The sequence below is a fragment of the Lissotriton helveticus genome, chromosome 3_1 (assembly GCF_964261635.1).
Source record: "Lissotriton helveticus chromosome 3_1, aLisHel1.1, whole genome shotgun sequence".
Taxonomy (NCBI): domain Eukaryota; kingdom Metazoa; phylum Chordata; class Amphibia; order Caudata; family Salamandridae; genus Lissotriton; species Lissotriton helveticus.
In genome coordinates, this window is record NC_136061.1 from 1,196,617,508 (window position 1) to 1,196,634,735 (window position 17,228).

At 43.0% G+C, this 17,228-nt stretch overlaps 1 protein-coding gene across 3 annotated transcripts in view; it reads left to right on the forward strand.

Annotated features, from left to right (window-relative positions):
* LOC144823366 (uncharacterized) overlaps nt 1-16,843 on the forward strand; it is a 282,597-nt gene extending 265,754 nt beyond the window's left edge. For all 3 annotated transcript variants that reach the window (XM_078681833.1, XM_078681834.1, XM_078681835.1), the window contains one exon: nt 15,130-16,843. In XM_078681833.1, coding sequence (XP_078537959.1) covers nt 15,137-15,766 — 630 coding nt within the window. In that variant the 5' untranslated portion in view covers nt 15,130-15,136 and the 3' untranslated portion in view covers nt 15,767-16,843. The remainder of the gene's footprint in view (nt 1-15,129) is intronic.
* Nucleotides 16,844-17,228: the final 385 nt, after the last annotated feature.

A 17,228-nucleotide genomic window follows, 5' to 3' on the forward strand; every position in this document is an offset into this window, starting at 1 on the left:
GGACTAGAAAACATTAGAAGGCGAGATTAAAGGTAAAGAGGTGGACACTTATGATGAACTTTATAATTTAATTATGAAGGAGCACATTTTGACTAATTGTACCACAGTGAAATTGCATCAACATTTGATGGATTCCAAGTTGTCTTATCCCAGAGAGTTGGGGAGGATAGCTGGCAAATGGGTCAGAACCAGGGTGTCAAGAAAGACCCATGACGGGAGTGGCCAGAAAAAGGTTTATCAGACTTCACAGCAGGGGAAGGAGGTGAGCAACAACAAAGATAAAGGGAAGGAGTTCTCTAAATGCCCCTAAAATTCTTCTCAGGAGGGTGGACCCTGAGATATCCCCCAGATCAAAGGCAAAGGGAATCAGGGGAAGAACTGGGATCCAGTAAAGGCTACTGGGTTATGTCATGACTGTCATCAGCCAGGACATAAGAGAGGATTTGCAGCATGCTCCAAAACATCCCCATGTGGTGGATAATCCAAGGGATTGGCTTGCATAAGAGTAGGGGTGGAAGTGTACTCTGGATTATCCAGAGGATACACCAAATCTACTTTAGTTTCCCAGGGTGGGGTGGAAATTGAAGCCCTGGCTGGCTTGCCTCAGAGCCTGGAGAAGTATAGACAAAGGCCTAAAATCAGTGGGACTGAGGTGGAGGCTCTGAGGAATACAGGCGCCAGTGTCACTATGGTGGCTGCTAGACTGGTTTCCCCAGACCAAATGATATCTGGTGTTAGTCACCAGGTTACCAATGCTGACAATGAGACTAAGCTCCATCCTATGGCCTTGGTAAGCTTAGAGTGTGGAGGGGTTACTGGCACAATGAAGGCTTTTGTTTCCACTGCCATCCCAGTGGAGTGACTGTTGGAAAATGATCTGGAGCCTTCAGTTTGGGCAGAAGGCTCATGCAGAAATGCTGGGTGTCCGTGAGTGGGTATGTTACCACAAGAGCACAAGCAGCACATCAGGGAAGTCATGGGAGCTTGGATCCAGAAACAGTGCACCAAGGCACCTAGAGCAAGAGAAAGGGCAAGAAGACTGCTATGGAAGCTTCAAAGAAATCACAGGACCGGGACCGTTCTCCTGAGGGAGATGCCCGGGTGCATGGGGAGGGAAATGCGGCTAAAGGAGTCTAACCTGACCTGGAAGGGCTCCTAAGTACAGGGGAACCCTCCAGGGACGAGCTATGCCAGGGATAAAATACAAGCCCAACTCTTAAAGGCCTTAGGCAGCAAGCTGCAAAGCAAGAATAAGGAGATGTCAGTTGTACCCATAGGGTCTCCTGGGAACATGGGCTTTTGTACACTGAGGCCAGGGACCCAAGACCAGGGGCAGCCAGGAGAGCGATGGTTCCCCAGGAGTGCAGAGAGTTTATTCTAACCTTAGCAAATGACATCCCCCGAGGGTAGGAATTGACATTGTCGGTCCCCTTTTCCCTCAAACTGCACCTGGGAACAGATTCATTTTAGTGATAGTGAGTCCTAGTGAGCTCTAGAGGAGCTCACTAGGAGAGCTCCTCTAGCTCCGGGATATATCCTCCAATTATCCCTGCATTTAGCTCCATCCTAGGCTCCATCTGACGCACCTTTCGAATTTAATTCAAGAAATCATCTCATGAGTAACAAGAGCATTATCTTAACTCACCGAGATCAAACCGGGCAGACTGCAGTATCCTAAGCTCGTGGGGCGTCCCCATCGGATAAGTCGACAGAGCCTCAGTGCCCAGGACACGGACATTGCGGCGGACACGGACGCTCCCCACAGGACTGCAATTGAGGAACGCTGATAACCGAAGGTGATCCTCCCTCGGATGCTATAGAAGTAGAGTGAAGCCTACGGAATCATTACACATCTATCTTATTTTCAGAACAGATACCTTTAATTATCTGTTCTTTGATCAAATTATTCTTCTTTGAAATAAATCAATATTTTTTTTTCTTTTAAAGTTTCTCCAATTACTAGGCCATTTAAACAAATAATATCAACTTCTAATAAACCATTTTTTTCACTCGATTAATTATATCTCACTTCTTACATAAATATATACACAACTCATACATATATACACAATATACAAACAGACTTATATATTTACAAACTAACACAAGTTTCCATGAACCATTTTTTGGGTTCTTTTGCCCATACTAATATCAAAAAGGATGTTTGTCCACTCAATTATACAAAAACATTCCTTGTTTCCGGGTCACCAATACAAAGTAGGGGCGTCTAAGGTGTATTTCTTTTAACCTCTATGCTTTTAGCATTCCTTACAGTTTATTATCTCATATTCCAAATCAAAAAACATTTTTTTTTTTTTTGCAATGGTGCCTTCAAAACAAATGTGTCGACGCGTTTCAGCTTTTCATCATTTCAGGCATCATCAGGACTTTAAGGGCAAACCAAGTTCTACATCCGCAGTCTCGATACTGGAATATCACAGTCACTCCCAAGTAAATCTCTCGTCTTTGCGTCCATCAATGAAGGTCGGAAAGTAAACTCTTCACCACTTCTTATTTTCTATATATTTGGTTATATTCCTTAAGACGGTTCCTAAGTCAATTACGGAATCCTCTCAGGTCGCCATCAGGATCCCAAGTGCGACCGGAGCTAGCGTTCCTCCCTCGGATGCTGGTCCTTTCTGTAATAATAGAGTCATCTGCTGCACTGGAGCACCCATGAGCGCAGGTCGCTTTCCCCCTCATCTGCTGCACTGGAGCGCCTGTGAGCGCAGGTCGCCTTCCCCCTCATCTGCTGCACTGGAGCGCCTATGAGCGCAGGTCGCCTTCCCCTTCACCGACGAGAGCATCGAGCCGAGATTCCTCGGAATAACCTGGGAGGCGGGAGAGAGCGGAGGAGTGGTGAACCTCGCAGGGCTCACAGCGGCGTGCAGGCTCCAGGGCGGTACAGACTGAAACGCCCGGAGACACATAGGAGACTTTTTTCACGGCCTGGCAGTAGGAGAGCAGTAAACTCCATTCCACAAAGGCATCATAAACCTGAAGGTAACTGGTGAGCGCCCGACCCCCCCCTGGTTTTTTGTAGTGCTTACGGTGCCCTCAGGGCGACCCCTCCCACCCCCATTATTTCTGAACTGAGGGAATCACTGCCTGGACAGCTCAGTCGAAACGTGACTAGATGGCCCTCCTCCTGGCTTCGGAGGTGAAGACCGAGTGCAGATCTAGGATAGAGAAAAAAATAACCTCCGATAGGCATTTACAATGCTAACTTGCACACACACCACCACTTACACCCTACTGAGAGTTTGTAACTCTATGAAACCCACCCGGTCCTGAGCTTTCAAGATAGGAATTTTCACGATTCTTCCCCTACAGAATTATCAAAATGGCCACAAAGGACTTTAACACAGGAAAAAAGGACTACCTCCATTAAAACTTTGCTCAACTGAAATAGAAAGAAGACTTACCTACCTCTCACAAAAAACACTCAAAATGGCCGCATCAAGTGATCATAGAGAAAGGACTGCCCGAATAAGACTCTTTACATGAAAGAGAAAAAGGACTTCGTTCTAGCTCTACGCTAGTCTATTAACAATACCGCCATCTTAAACTGTCCTACCTCCATCACACCCTTTTTACCCTCTCCCCTTTTAGGGCAGCTTTTCTTCTCAGCCTGCTACTCTTCCCCTTTAAGGGCAGCTTCTCTTCTCAGCCCTTCTACTCTTCCCCCTGTTAGGGCAGCTTCTTTCACAACCCGGTCTCCCTTCCCCCCTTAAGGCCAGCAGCTTTCATAACCCTGCTAATTCTCTCCCCTTTAAGGGCAACATCCTGCACAGACAACTTCCCATTGAGCTTTCCTCAGCTAATCTAGTGTCACCTTCACTATGGAGCTCACCAGTAAATTCACCTACTCCATCACTTACCCCCTCACCTCTCTAAAAAAGCAGCCAAAGGTTTCAAACACAACTTATTAAAATCTCATCCGGAAACCCCTATCTCTGACCCCTACTTCTCTATGAACAAAGGGCTCATTAAGAATGACATCATATTCTACACTAAAAGAAGAGCTCAATGGAGAAAAGCCTTTCTCGCTCTCTTCAAGGTCTCTAACATGAAGAAAACAGCGCACAGCTTCTCCCTTTTTATTCTTCCCTCCCTATTCTTCAATGCTGTTGCCACCGCCAATATCTATCATAATGGTATCATCCTAATACAATCCACCAACCACAACCTCAACTTGATGGATCACATTTTTCCGCTTATTAAGGAAAGAGTCACTCTTGCACACCCCTCCTCTCCTTCCAATGATTCTGATATCTTCAACACCCATCCGGATCCAGAAGTAAATCAGAACGCCCAACTGACCCCATCCGCCCCGACAATATATCTAGACCTCAACGACAACCCTCCTATCAACACTTTCCACCTTACAACCACCTCACGCTGTAACGTCACCAACTCACGCACCATCCCTCCACTATTCCACTCACTTCCCCCCACACCTCTACTCCCAGCACCTCCCTGCTCCACCTATACCCCCACGGATACCAGCTTTGACACCCTTCTAACTACTCACCTTGCTCTACATCTCTCCCCCTTCCCCTTTCCTTTACTCACAACTCCTCCCTTAGAACTATCAGCCCCACCCATACCCCCACTGCTCCTGACATCTACTCAAAAGAAACGACTACGCCGACTACTCCCTCTGTCCATCCATCCAATCAGGAAACTACCACGCCTGACACCAGACTGGACCTGATATTAGCAACCCTTCAACAAGTCAAATCGGACATCCGAACCCTTCACGACATGATTCTACAACAATCCACTTGCATCGTACAGAAATACGGTTCCTCCCCACACCCCAAGAACTTTAGTCGCTTACAACGTCGTCCTGCAAACTCCCAAGCTAATGGGTCTCCACGTTGGAGCACAATCCCACACTCCAATGCCTTATCCCGCCCTATCAGGGCTTTAAACACTCTATCTGACTTAGATCTAGGGGGCCTCCTCCACTCTTACGAGCTTCCTCACCATCCTCATTGCGCGAGACCTTTAGTTAGCCCTCACTCAGACTCACGTATACTATCTATTCCGATCAACTCACACAGAGCCACCAGACTCAATTCCTGAGGCATTATTGAAAATAATCTCACTAGAATCCCCCTAACAACCGAACCCACCACAATATCCATCCAGCCGCTACTAAACTGTATCCTCCTTAACTGCAGGGCCGCTTCAAGAGATGCAGCTGATATAGCTGATCTACTCATCACGAACGAACCAGACATTATGATCCTGACAGAAACCTGGCTAAATGAAACTTCTACCCCCATCATGGACATCTTGCTACCTCCTAACTAACTATGACATCACCAGACTAGACAGAACCGACAAGCCAGGCGGTGGGATAACATGCATACACCGGATTAGCCTAACAGTGACCAACTCCAATGCATCCGCTATACATCTTGCGAAATCTTATGCTTAAACATTGCCAACAACCACAAACAAATATGCTCTTACACACCTTCTACCATCCTCCGGGAGATACCCTCACCTTCATAGAACACTTCATGGAAATTCTAGCATCGAATGACAACCATCAGAACAAGCACATTTTCTTGGGGGACTTCAACCTTCACTGGGAGGACCAAAACGACCCAGGGGTAAACAGCCTCAAAGCCTTCCTCACGGACCTGAATCTCAACCAAATTTGTAACAGCCCTACACACGACAAGGGTGCAACTCTCGACCTAATAATTTCCAAAGCGTACTCCACACAGCTCAACTCGATACACCCTTTGCGACTGGTCTGACCATCATGTCATTACATTCCAAATCTTGGAAACCTTTAAACAACTCCCTACACAACCCATGAGAACTAAGACCTGGAAGAGAAACTTGAAAAACGTCGGCTCTGACATTACAACATTATCTAACTCAAACCCTCCCGATCCCCAGGAAGACCTGCTAGACAACATTTCCCCATTGCAACTAAAAAGAACCTCCTCAAAAGACTCAAAGCCATGGTATGATGGGAGGCTAAATGATGACAGACGCTCTCTTAGAGTAATTGAACGACGCTGGATAGCTACCCCCTCAGCAGACCTCCTCAAACTTCTAAGAACCTCAAGAAACGCTTATTTTAGAAAGATCAGAGAGTCTAAAACCGAGTTCTTCAGGTCTCAATTAGATCTAGCCAAGAACCACCCCAAAAGCTGTTCAAACTTATCAAAGCCCAAACCAAGAGCCTACCTCATGCCCTCAACACCAACCCACTCGCTCTACCCAACTGTGAGGAATTTGCTTCCTTCTTCGCCTCTAAGACAGAATCCATTAAATCAGATCTTCTCAAAGACCTACTATTCATCTCAGGCCCAATAAAGAGCTCCTCATTGCCCTTGGCTAATGCACAAGATTATGACCTCCCATTATTTCAACTAAAAACAATGCAGCTTGGTCCCTCTTCAACACCTACAATGAAGACACCAGATTAAAGATGCTAATCACTCTGAAACCCTCCAATCACTTCACAGACCCACTCCCGGCGACCTACCTAAAAGACTTCATTCCATTATTACTACCCCTCTGGACCAAGATCATTAACTCATCCCTCCTTCAAGGATCCATTCCAGACATCCTGAAAATTGGTCAGGTTTCGCCTATCCTAAAGAAAACTACAGGAGACCCCTCAGACCCTAATAACTATCGCCCAATCTCTAACATTCCTATGTTAGCCAAACTCCTGGAAAAATGCGTTAACATACAGCTGAACAGTCACATTGATCGATTCAACCTGCTTAACCAATTTCATTCAGGCTTCAGAGCAGTTCACAGCACCGAATCAGCCATAACACATTTATTAGACGACGCTCTAAAAATCTTAGACCAAAATGAAGCCTGCCTACTAATCCTACTTGACCTGTCATCAGCTTTTGACACCGACATACACGACAACCTGCTTGATCTCCTGAAACACAGAATGGGAATGTCTGGAAATGTATTTAACTGGTTCACCTCTTTCCTCCAAAACACATCCCAAATATTCAAGGTCAACCAATCACTGTCCAACCCCATGCCAGTCACACTAGGTGTTCCTCCCTTTCACCCACCCTGTTCAACCTTTTTATGGAACCTCTTACGGATCTTCTCAGCCTCACCAAGTTACACTTCCACATGTATGCAGACGACACCCAAATATACATCAAGAGCCACTCACTTGATGACGTCAAATCGCTCAACACCACACTACAAAAAACCCAAACTTGGCTGGCCGAAAACCATCTGAAACTTAACTCCCTCAAAACGGAATTCCTTTTAATCGCTCCCCCTAACAAAACTCTCACTATCCTGGATTGGATGAAGCACTTAACTGCTCTTAATGGCCAACCACTCATAGTCGACTCTGCGAAATCTCTAGGGGTAACGCTGGACAGTAACCTAAAGATGCAGAAACACATCAGTGCCTCAACAGAAGGAGCCAACTTCCACCTTAGGACCCTGCAAAAACTGAAACCCTTCCTGCCCGCTCACGATCTCAAGCAAGCAGTTCAAGCCCTTTTAATCCCCGCGTGGAATATGGGGCAGTAATCTTATGCGGCCTCTCAAGGTCTTCGACAGCCCCTCTAAGAGCCACGATCAACTCAGCTGCGAGACTCATCACTGGTTCTAAGAGAAGCTACCACATATCCCCAGAACTGAGAGCCCTCAACTGGCTACCGTTTGAAGCCAGAATTCATCTAAAAATCGCCTGTATGATGCCCAAGGCCCTCTACCACAACGCCCCACACTACCTAGCTCAGAAACTGGTGCTCTCTGCGGGCAGCAGAGCCTCCAGGAGTGACAAAACTCTTCTCCTACAACCTCCACGTTTTGCAAAGAAAAAAACGTATAACCGGTCCTTTTCCGGTATGGCACCGAGGATATGGAACGCTTTGCCCAGTGAAACAAGAATGATCCCTTCCACTGCCTCCTTCAAAAGAGAAGTGAAAGCGATCCTCATGGCTAAATACACATGAACTCTATGACTATTTTCCGCATTTTATCAGTTGATGTGTTCCTGCGCATCATATTCGTCCTAATTTTGCGCTAGCTCAGTACTGGTGTTCTTTTGATTTTGTTCCATGTATAACATACTTAATCAAATCTCTGTATATTATATCTTGCATTCTACTTATGACTTGTAAAGCGCTCTGATACTCGCAAGAGTCTTGTTCGTGCTATATAAAACCTTAAAAATAAATAAATAAAGATACCCAGAGGCATTTCCCCTCAGGACTGCCCCTACCACTGCAGTAGCAAAGGCCCTCCTTGGTATCTTCATCAAGGTATGGTTTCCTAAAGAAGTGGTCTCTGATAGAGGGACAAGCTTCATGTCTGCACACCTAAAAGGTATGTGGGAAGAATGTGGCATGAGCTACAAGTTCTGGATAACTGAAATGAGTTGTGCACACCCTTTGTTACAAATAAATTAAAACAATTTAGAACAGCTAAGTACTTGCTATTTGCCCAAATTATCACTTGTTTGCGTGCTTGTCAGGAAAGAGGCTGCCTCCCTCTTTAGACAATCAACTAATAAGTGTCACTACACCTGATACCTCACCGCACAGCACTCAAATTAATTAAACAATTGTGTCACATTTTCACTGGGGTTTTGTGGTGTTTGGTGTTATAGCACTATGTATTTAGTTTTTAACTTTTGAACTTTATCACCTTGTGCACAATTTGGGAATTTCAGTTCTCTTTTGTCATCTTTTGTTTTTTGGCATTGGTCAAGGTTTGTGTTCAGGTTTACAGTCACAGGCATCTATCAGTGAACGTGTATCTCAAGGTCCCCCCTCTTTTATAGTATTTGATTCCAATTCTGTTAATTAAGTGCATTATAATGGACATACGTTTGGTTAGTCTTATTTCTCCCTGTATATTATGTGATAGCTCACAACATGATATTTATGATTTTGTATTTATAGTGGCCCCTGAAGAAGAACATTTTAATCCCGAAATGCATTGGGCATCTTCTATGGAGTTTTCAAGAATTTCTCAACAATGTTCGAACAAGACATCTTGTTTATATTTTTTTGAGAAAGAACTTTATGTTGCTTCAAATCAGAATGTATCTGTATTTGTTGTTTGATTAAGAGAGGTAAATACATATGGAATCATTTCTACTTCAATAAACAGAGTAGAATGATCTTCAATCTGATTATTTGAAATTAGAGTACATTATAAAACATATTTGAAATTGTTTAATGAATTTGAGTGCTGTATCAAGTGTAGTGACACTTGTTAAGTATGTTGGTGAGCTACAAGTTCACTACGCTATCACCCTCAGACAAATGATTTTGTTGAAAAACTTCAAAAAAAGCATGAAAGGCATGATAATGGGTCTCCCTGAAAAACTCAGAAGGAGATGGGATGTGCTGATACCTTGCCTCTTGTTTGCTTACAGAGAGGTGTCACAAAAGGGGGTTTGGTTCTGCCCTTTTGCACTTTTGTTTGGCCATCCTGTAAGACAGTAAGGGGTCATCTCAAAGAGCCCGAACAAGACATGATGGACTATGTGCTGGGCCTGCGTTCATGCATGGCTTTGTACTTGAAAGCAAACAAACATTTGGAGACAGGCCAGGAGCTTATCAAGCACGGGTATGACCAAACTTCAGCACTGGTGAGTGTCAATTAGGTCAATTGGTGTGGGTGTTGGAGCCTGTGGCTCCCAGGGCCCGCCAGGGCAAGTGGTCTGGGCCCTATCCCATTTTGGAAAAAAAAAGGGGAAGTCACCTACTTAGTAGACAGGCATCCCTAGGAGTCCTCATAGAGTTCTCCATATAAATCACCTAAAGACTCACCATGACAGAGCTGACATGACCATGTGCATGGTCACTGATGGAGGCAAGGAAGAGAACCCAGTAGAATCGGAAGAGATAGCAAAGGACATATCCTACACACTGAGAGAAAAACACAGTTTTTCTTAAAGACCCCTCACTCACCAGGGTTGCCCCTTGGTGGCATGCTTCATCATTGGGGTTCTTTCTGATCCTGCTGCGGATCGAGATGTGCTTCGACCAGATGGAATACGTGGGAGCACTTTTTGCTTTGTTTGTCTATGATGAAGATGAAATTAAAATGATCTGGCTTGTGGGTTGTCACTATTTTAGGTCCTGATGGAGGTCTCGAAACATGTTGACCAGATAAGCAAGGAATAGATTCATTGATATTTGTTTCCTTCTTTCTCTTTCCCCTGATTTTTAACCTTAACGACTAGGGGCAGGAATAAAATAGTGACGACCCACTAGCCTGGTAATTCTAATTTTGTATAGCACTCACACCCCACTCCCCTCCCAAATTTTTGTCTTCATCATAGACACAAAACACACCCAACAAGTGCTCCCACGTATTTCGTCTGGTCGAAGCACGTCTCGATCCGCAGCAGGATTGGGAAGAACCCCAATGATGAAGCATACCACCAAGAGGTCTTTTAGAAAAACAGTGTTTTTCTCTCATTGTGGAGGTTATGTCCTTTGCTATCTCTTACAATTCTACTGGGTTCTTTGTTTTTCAAAAAAAGTAGTAGAACAGACAACAAGCACTGTCAAAGCCAATTGATCTGCTCTGTAGCTGAAAGTGCTTAGAAGCTTCCATCCATGCAGTGACTCATCCATCCATCCAAGGATTTTATCACTGATTATCTATATCCTTGGTCACTCATACTTGTATTCATTTCATCTTTCATCCACCACTTGACTCACTCTTGCATTCACGGGGGCCAGATCCTAACAAATTGGAACACATTCTGGACTCCATAAGTGCCACAAGGGAGGCCCTGGAAGCTAAACTTGATTGCTTAGCGATTGATATGAGCATCCTCCGCAAAAACCACTGCAAATTGGCAATCAAAGTGAACCAGTGTATCTGCCCTGCACACTATCAACCTGATTGGAGATTCAATGGAACAACAGCTCGCAGCCCTCACTGAAAAAGTGGTGTTGCTGGACAAATGGGCTGAAGACCCAGAGGGCAAAAGCAGACATACTAACGATCTAGGTGAGGCATGCTCAAGCTGTCACCACTTCTATAATTCAGTGCAGTGCCATGTCATGCCGAAATGAGTTGTGAGAATATCACCTACTGCTCCACTGCAGTGCATAACTTAATATTGTCCATAGTCATCTGGGCTTGTTTTAGAAGGAATGTTCCTGTTCATAAAACAAGCTGCACTGACCTTAGAAAAATGGCCTATTGTCCAACCTTCATGCAGTGACGAGCAATTTTGTTAGCTATTCATAGGCTTGAATTTTCTGCTTTCTCGTGTAAAGGGGGAGGAGGCTACAATTGGCAACCAGGATTTGGGCGCCGGTGATGGAATGGGTCGGTTAATGGAATTCCGATATTCTTACCGTATTATTGTCTTCTTTATCTCTTTTTGTTTTTCTGTTTATTTTCTTGTGTGTCGCTTTCCTTATTCTCAATTTCTAGGAATGTTTTGCTGTACCGAAGGCTTATATTCTTAAATAATTTTGTTTGTTAATCTGTATTAATAACCAATTCTGCTGTGTAAGAGCGAATCTGTATTGTCAAATGCTTGGTCTCAAAATTAAAATAAAAAAAAAAAAGAAAAATGGCCTATTGCTATAAAAAAGGAATATCGATTGAATAAGAAGTGAGGCTGCAGGGTGCGGGGGTGGGGAGAGAGAGGAGGATGCCAGGAAATTGCACATGCAATGGCATAGGAAGGTAGCTAGGGGAGCAAACTTAAGTTCAGCAGAACCATGGAGAAAGAAGGCATATGGGGGAAGAAAGACACAGTGGAAATAGTGTAGAGGCTGCGTGCAGAGGCACAGGTGGGAGAGTGATACTACGAGGCAACACAATGAGAAAGCACAGTGAGGATGCGAAGAGAGAGAGAGGGAGAAGCAGAAACAGAAAGAGATAGGAGAGAGGAGAGAGGAAGCAACAGATGGACTCCTGTCATGTGTTAAGTCAAATCTTAACAGAACAGGCAAAACTATAAATAGTTCCCAGACTTAAGCAGTGGAAGAATATAACTGGTCCAATCAGAACACTGTGAGAGTGAAATGCTGCTGTGTGGGACCAAGACAAGATTAGGGAGGATAACAAAGCCATGCACCCATGAGCACTCTGTGAATATTGGAAAAATTGCTCGGGCCAACATACAGTTAAATTTGTCTGTAGACAAAGACCTAAACATGTAATTTAGGCTGCGTAGTCTGAAAATTGCCAGTGATGATGGCTAGCTCATCATTGACAAGTGTGATCTTGCATGTGATCTTCAGCTATGGAATCTGGACCCAGGCCTTGCCACAGAAAACAATGCATTAATAAATATATGGGGGTTTCTGTGTGGAGGTAGTGGATGTGTTCCCCTTGGCCGTGCCTATTATGTTGGACCACTTCACGACACTTGACACATACTACTCCATCCCAGTCAATGTTCAGGTATGCAGTAGGTGGTGTAAAAAAACAGGGTTATAACATTATTCGGTGTAATACTTGGATAAAATGCTACCACAACCAATGAAAAAATGTGAATGTGCAGTAGCAGCATTTTAATTATGAACATGATTTGTCACAATTGCCACACAACTCATCATCTGCTGTGGGTCTTGTAAGATGCATGGACATCTCTATGTATATATCAATACAATACAATAATTCTGCGCATTTATCAAAGAAATTAGCTATAGTATTGTATTGGTATAGTGCTGTGTTATCGCCTGCGAGGCCCAACGTACTTTCTGGCTAGTCCCACAGTATTATTTATTAGCACTTCATACCTTGGTGAGGCTATAAAGTGCTTCCTGGGCAACCTTTGAAATGAATGATGGAATTGGCATTGTGTGTGGTTTGGTCTCCATGGTACACTTTGAGAGAAGGTGTAACGGTTTACAACATAGTGAAAACACTGAATAACACGGTGCAGAAGCATGGGCTATTACAGAGTGTTGCATGCATGGAGGTACTTACTAACTTTACTGTGAAAGAGTATGATCCACAGAACACACCCTTAAGCATCTCCCATTCCCCTGAACACCCTGTAAAGAAAGGTTAAGTAGCTAAGTCAGATGATAGAAAGCCGGCGGCCCCAAAGGTGTGACCCTGTGATGTAAGGCAGCCATCCAATCTAACCCCTGTTTCCCAAGCTGGTAGTGGGATGAAAGCACGGAGGGTCAGAAGGGACACTAATTAGAATGTATCAATTACCGTGGAGGGGTGGAAAACAGGTACATCTGTAGGCAAGTAGACAATCAGTTTGAAACAATACTTTTAAGGTAAAATATGTACAAGCACGCCCCTGGTCCATTTTAAAACTCCTTTGTTGGCGCCCAGTCTCAATTACAGAATGCAGCTAAAAAAGTAAAATAGCACAACAAAACATATATATTAAAACCCGTACAAGAGATATGATTGTGTATATCCAAAGATTTGACTCTACGACTGGGGGAAAGGCTGCATCTGGGTCTTTGTTTCATTCCCAGGCGATACAAATTGCACCCCAACACACTGCTGGATAATGGTAGGCATGTAACAAGGGGTAATACCGTTGACCTTGCCAGGAGTGCCTGAATGTGTGAACCTGTGATAGAAGGGAGGCATCCAAGCCAAAACCCTCTAGGCCTTGCAGTTTGATGGGAGCACGGAAGGACTGAGGTGAGTATGATTAGAACACACTCCCTGCCTGGATGTGGACTCTCACCAGACAGACAAACATTCAGAAACAACACATTTCTAGGTAATGCATGTGTAAGCACGACCCTGGCAATTTTATAATCTGCTTTACTGTACCCATCACAGTTATAGATTGCAGCGACAACAAATTCTATCTCACAACTCAAATTTATAATAACCAGTTCACTATATGTAATCCGTTTCTGTGCCAGGAAAATGCTGATACCCGTCATTCCAGTGACAACAGCACTAAAATGGACCAAGGTATTAAAATAAGTTGTTGCATGCATAATGCTGTGCCCCACTGCCTCATAATTTCAGCAGCATTGAATATTACTAAGTATTTGACAATATCCGCTAATCCTCCAGCAACCAATATTGCCTCAAAAGTATCACATGGAATATTGTAAATTTCAGTCCATGTCAATCTCTGCTTTGGACCTTGATTGATGCTTACAACAGCATCAAACCTAGATTTATCTGAGAGTCATTGGATGCGGTTGTCAATGTGATGGCTTAAGTAGCTGACTGGTCTATATAGAGGAATTGATTCAGATCAGCTGGATAATGCTCAATGCCTGAATGTTCACTAAAAACTCAACTGTCTCCGACTGGGTTAAAGTATGATTTTCTTGCTCTACTTTTTGAGAAAGAGATGGTTGAGGGATCTAAGAAAATAATGTAACAAACGAAGGAGTCAGAGTGATCATGGGGTGCAGCCATTGCTACAGTTGCCAAACAATATATTACAGCTTTACATGGCTAGAGTATGTTATTATTTTGCCCTATTGGGTACCATTCTCTGGTAATTGGCCAGTAAGGATCATGGAGTGGAAGTATGTCAGCTTCTTTTAAACAAAAGGTTTACTCTCGTGACGAGTGGTGATGTACTGGAAAAAAGAGGCCACACCGCAAAATCGCAGCTGTGGCTCTCAGTGGATGCCAGGCTCATGTCTAAGCTCATGTATGAGTCATTTGTTAACTCCGCCAGAAACTTAAAGAATACATTCTGTAATGGCACAGGAATTATAATGCTGGACTCCTGATTCAAGCGGCTCTTTGCCTCACCACAAAAGGTATCTGCTGAGTCAAGGGCCAACCTGTAAATTTTGAGACATCAACCCAAAACTTGTCTGCCATACATCCTGACGATATATACAGGAAATGTCTAGAGTGCCAGTTCACTATCTATACCTAATATTAGCCCGACATCTTGGTTTCTTGGCTTGATCCAAAAATATATTAATGCTGTTTAACGTAACACATACATATTCTTATTAGTAAGAGTAAGGGTGGCATAATTGTGAGACTAAGCAATCGATTGATAATCTTACTTCGGGAATAAAGTCTTTACCAGCACCTTCAAAGAGACTAGACAATTGCATTTTGATAACTTGTGCAAGCCCCTTGAATTAAGTTGGCAATCATCTTCAGTCCTGCATCCAAAAATATGAAGTTAATTCAAAACACATTTTTATTTTGCAGGCCGAAAATGTCTCTAGATTTCCATGGATGGGAAATATTCCAGGAAGACGATGTTCACCTAGATGCTGGACAGACACCTGAAACTGGAAGATGCTACACTATGTATCATGGAACGACTGTTGCTATAGCACGCTCCATCATTACCAATGGATTCAAACCCTCTGCAGATGGAATGTTGGGTCCAGGGGTTTATATTAGCAGAGATATGAAAAAGGCCCACAGGTACCCCCTTAAGGCAGCGGCAAAAGACAAAGTTGTCTTGATACTTAATGTAGACGTTGGAAAAGTCAAGAAAATAGACCAGGATAACCATCCAATGCAAAAGAGTTGGCATTCTCAGGGTTATGACACTGCCTGGGTGCCCCCAAACTGTGGCATGAAATCAGTTCCTAGTGGTCTTGAAGAAGACTGTGTTTGGGACCCACTAAGGATCCAAGTTATTGACGTTCAGCATGCTACGGATAACTCCATCCAGGAAGACATGAGATCACTGTTAAAAAAAACTCACCAGAGCAGCCCCGGACAGAGTACAAGGAAATGCCCATTGTGCAGAAAGAATCTTAACCATCAAATATTGCCATGTTGGAAATGTCACAAAAGTATCTGCCCGTATTTGTCCAAGCATGTGTGCAAATAGCCCTCAAGGACAAATTAGCCATCAAGTTGTTGTGAATGCCATTTTTTTGTGGAGATTTTGTTAGCTAAATTGTAAATACCACCTAACCTAAGACTCTCTTGGTCTCTGCATCTGTGATTGCTGTTGTGCATTGTGTACACTGAATAACTCAGCTGTTAGGTTTAGGTGTTTCCAAGCGAGGTACGCCAATCCGTGGCTATGACATAACGTCACTGGATTTACAGCAGTGCGGACGAACAGGTCGTGGTTTATTATTGTCCTTCTATAAATACACATTCTGAATATAAATGATCGTTTCAGACATGTTTTACAAAAAAACAAGAAATATGAACTCAGAGTCTAGTTTAATGTTTCTAAGCACACTTGTAACATGGCTTAGTAGACAGAAGAGGTAAGAATGAAAAGCCAGACTGGATAGATTCGGTTTAGCACTGTCACTTCTAACATCTATTTAATTGTAATTGTTTACGGCAAGTTCCGATATTAATTGAAGTGATACAAAGGAAAAGTTGGTAAGTTGATATCTTGAAGTCAGATGTCTCGGGTAAACTGAAAAACAAACAGAAAATTCCTTTTCATTTTCCTTTATTAGTGTTGTCCTAAATCAAAAGACTTTTAACAAGGAGTGAAATCGTTTCACTTTGTTTACAGGGTTTACATCTAAATAATGAGTTTAGCTGCATTAACCACTGATTATTTGTTTATATATCAAGCATTGAAGGGCCTTTCAGCTTTACATTTTGGCACTTAATTGTCTTTAATACACATTACAATGAACTTGTTCAATGCCATTTTACTCTCTCCAAATTGAATATGTTTTGTGTATTTGCAAAAAAAAACATTTGTCATTGTACACTGATAAAAAAATCATGCATTTTTTAAAGAAAATGTCGATTATGTTCTTTGATATTTACTGATATTTAAAATGGCTGCAGATTTACCAATCAAAAGTTATTTTTAGTTATCTTAAGTGGTGTTCAGCACCTTTTCATCATTTGAACTGTCACCAAACATTTCATGAATAAGTTGCGGGGTCTAGATATTTTCTTTATAGAATGAATCCTCTAACGAATTTCATTACACAGACTTGTTATTGATTTGTTCAACTGAATAATTTTGATATGAAGTTTTGTGGACAAGTTAATAAAATATTTCAGTAAGGCCATATTTAAAACTGAGAACATTTCTCATAAACCTTGAAAGTGCTCTATTTGTTGTAAACGTCTTCAATATGTACAATTTAATTTTTTTATCAGGGATCCAACTTAACAACAAAAAAATCTAGAAGTCTAGCCAAACATTTTCGTTTTGTGACAAACTTACTTTATTTTTAGGTATTCAAGAAAGTGTAAGAGTGAAGGGCCTTTCATGGATACTGTTGGTGATAGTGGCTCTGTGAAATAGCTCCTGGCAGAGAAAACTCAGCCGTGCTGAATCTGACATGATCCCTGCGCCAGATCAT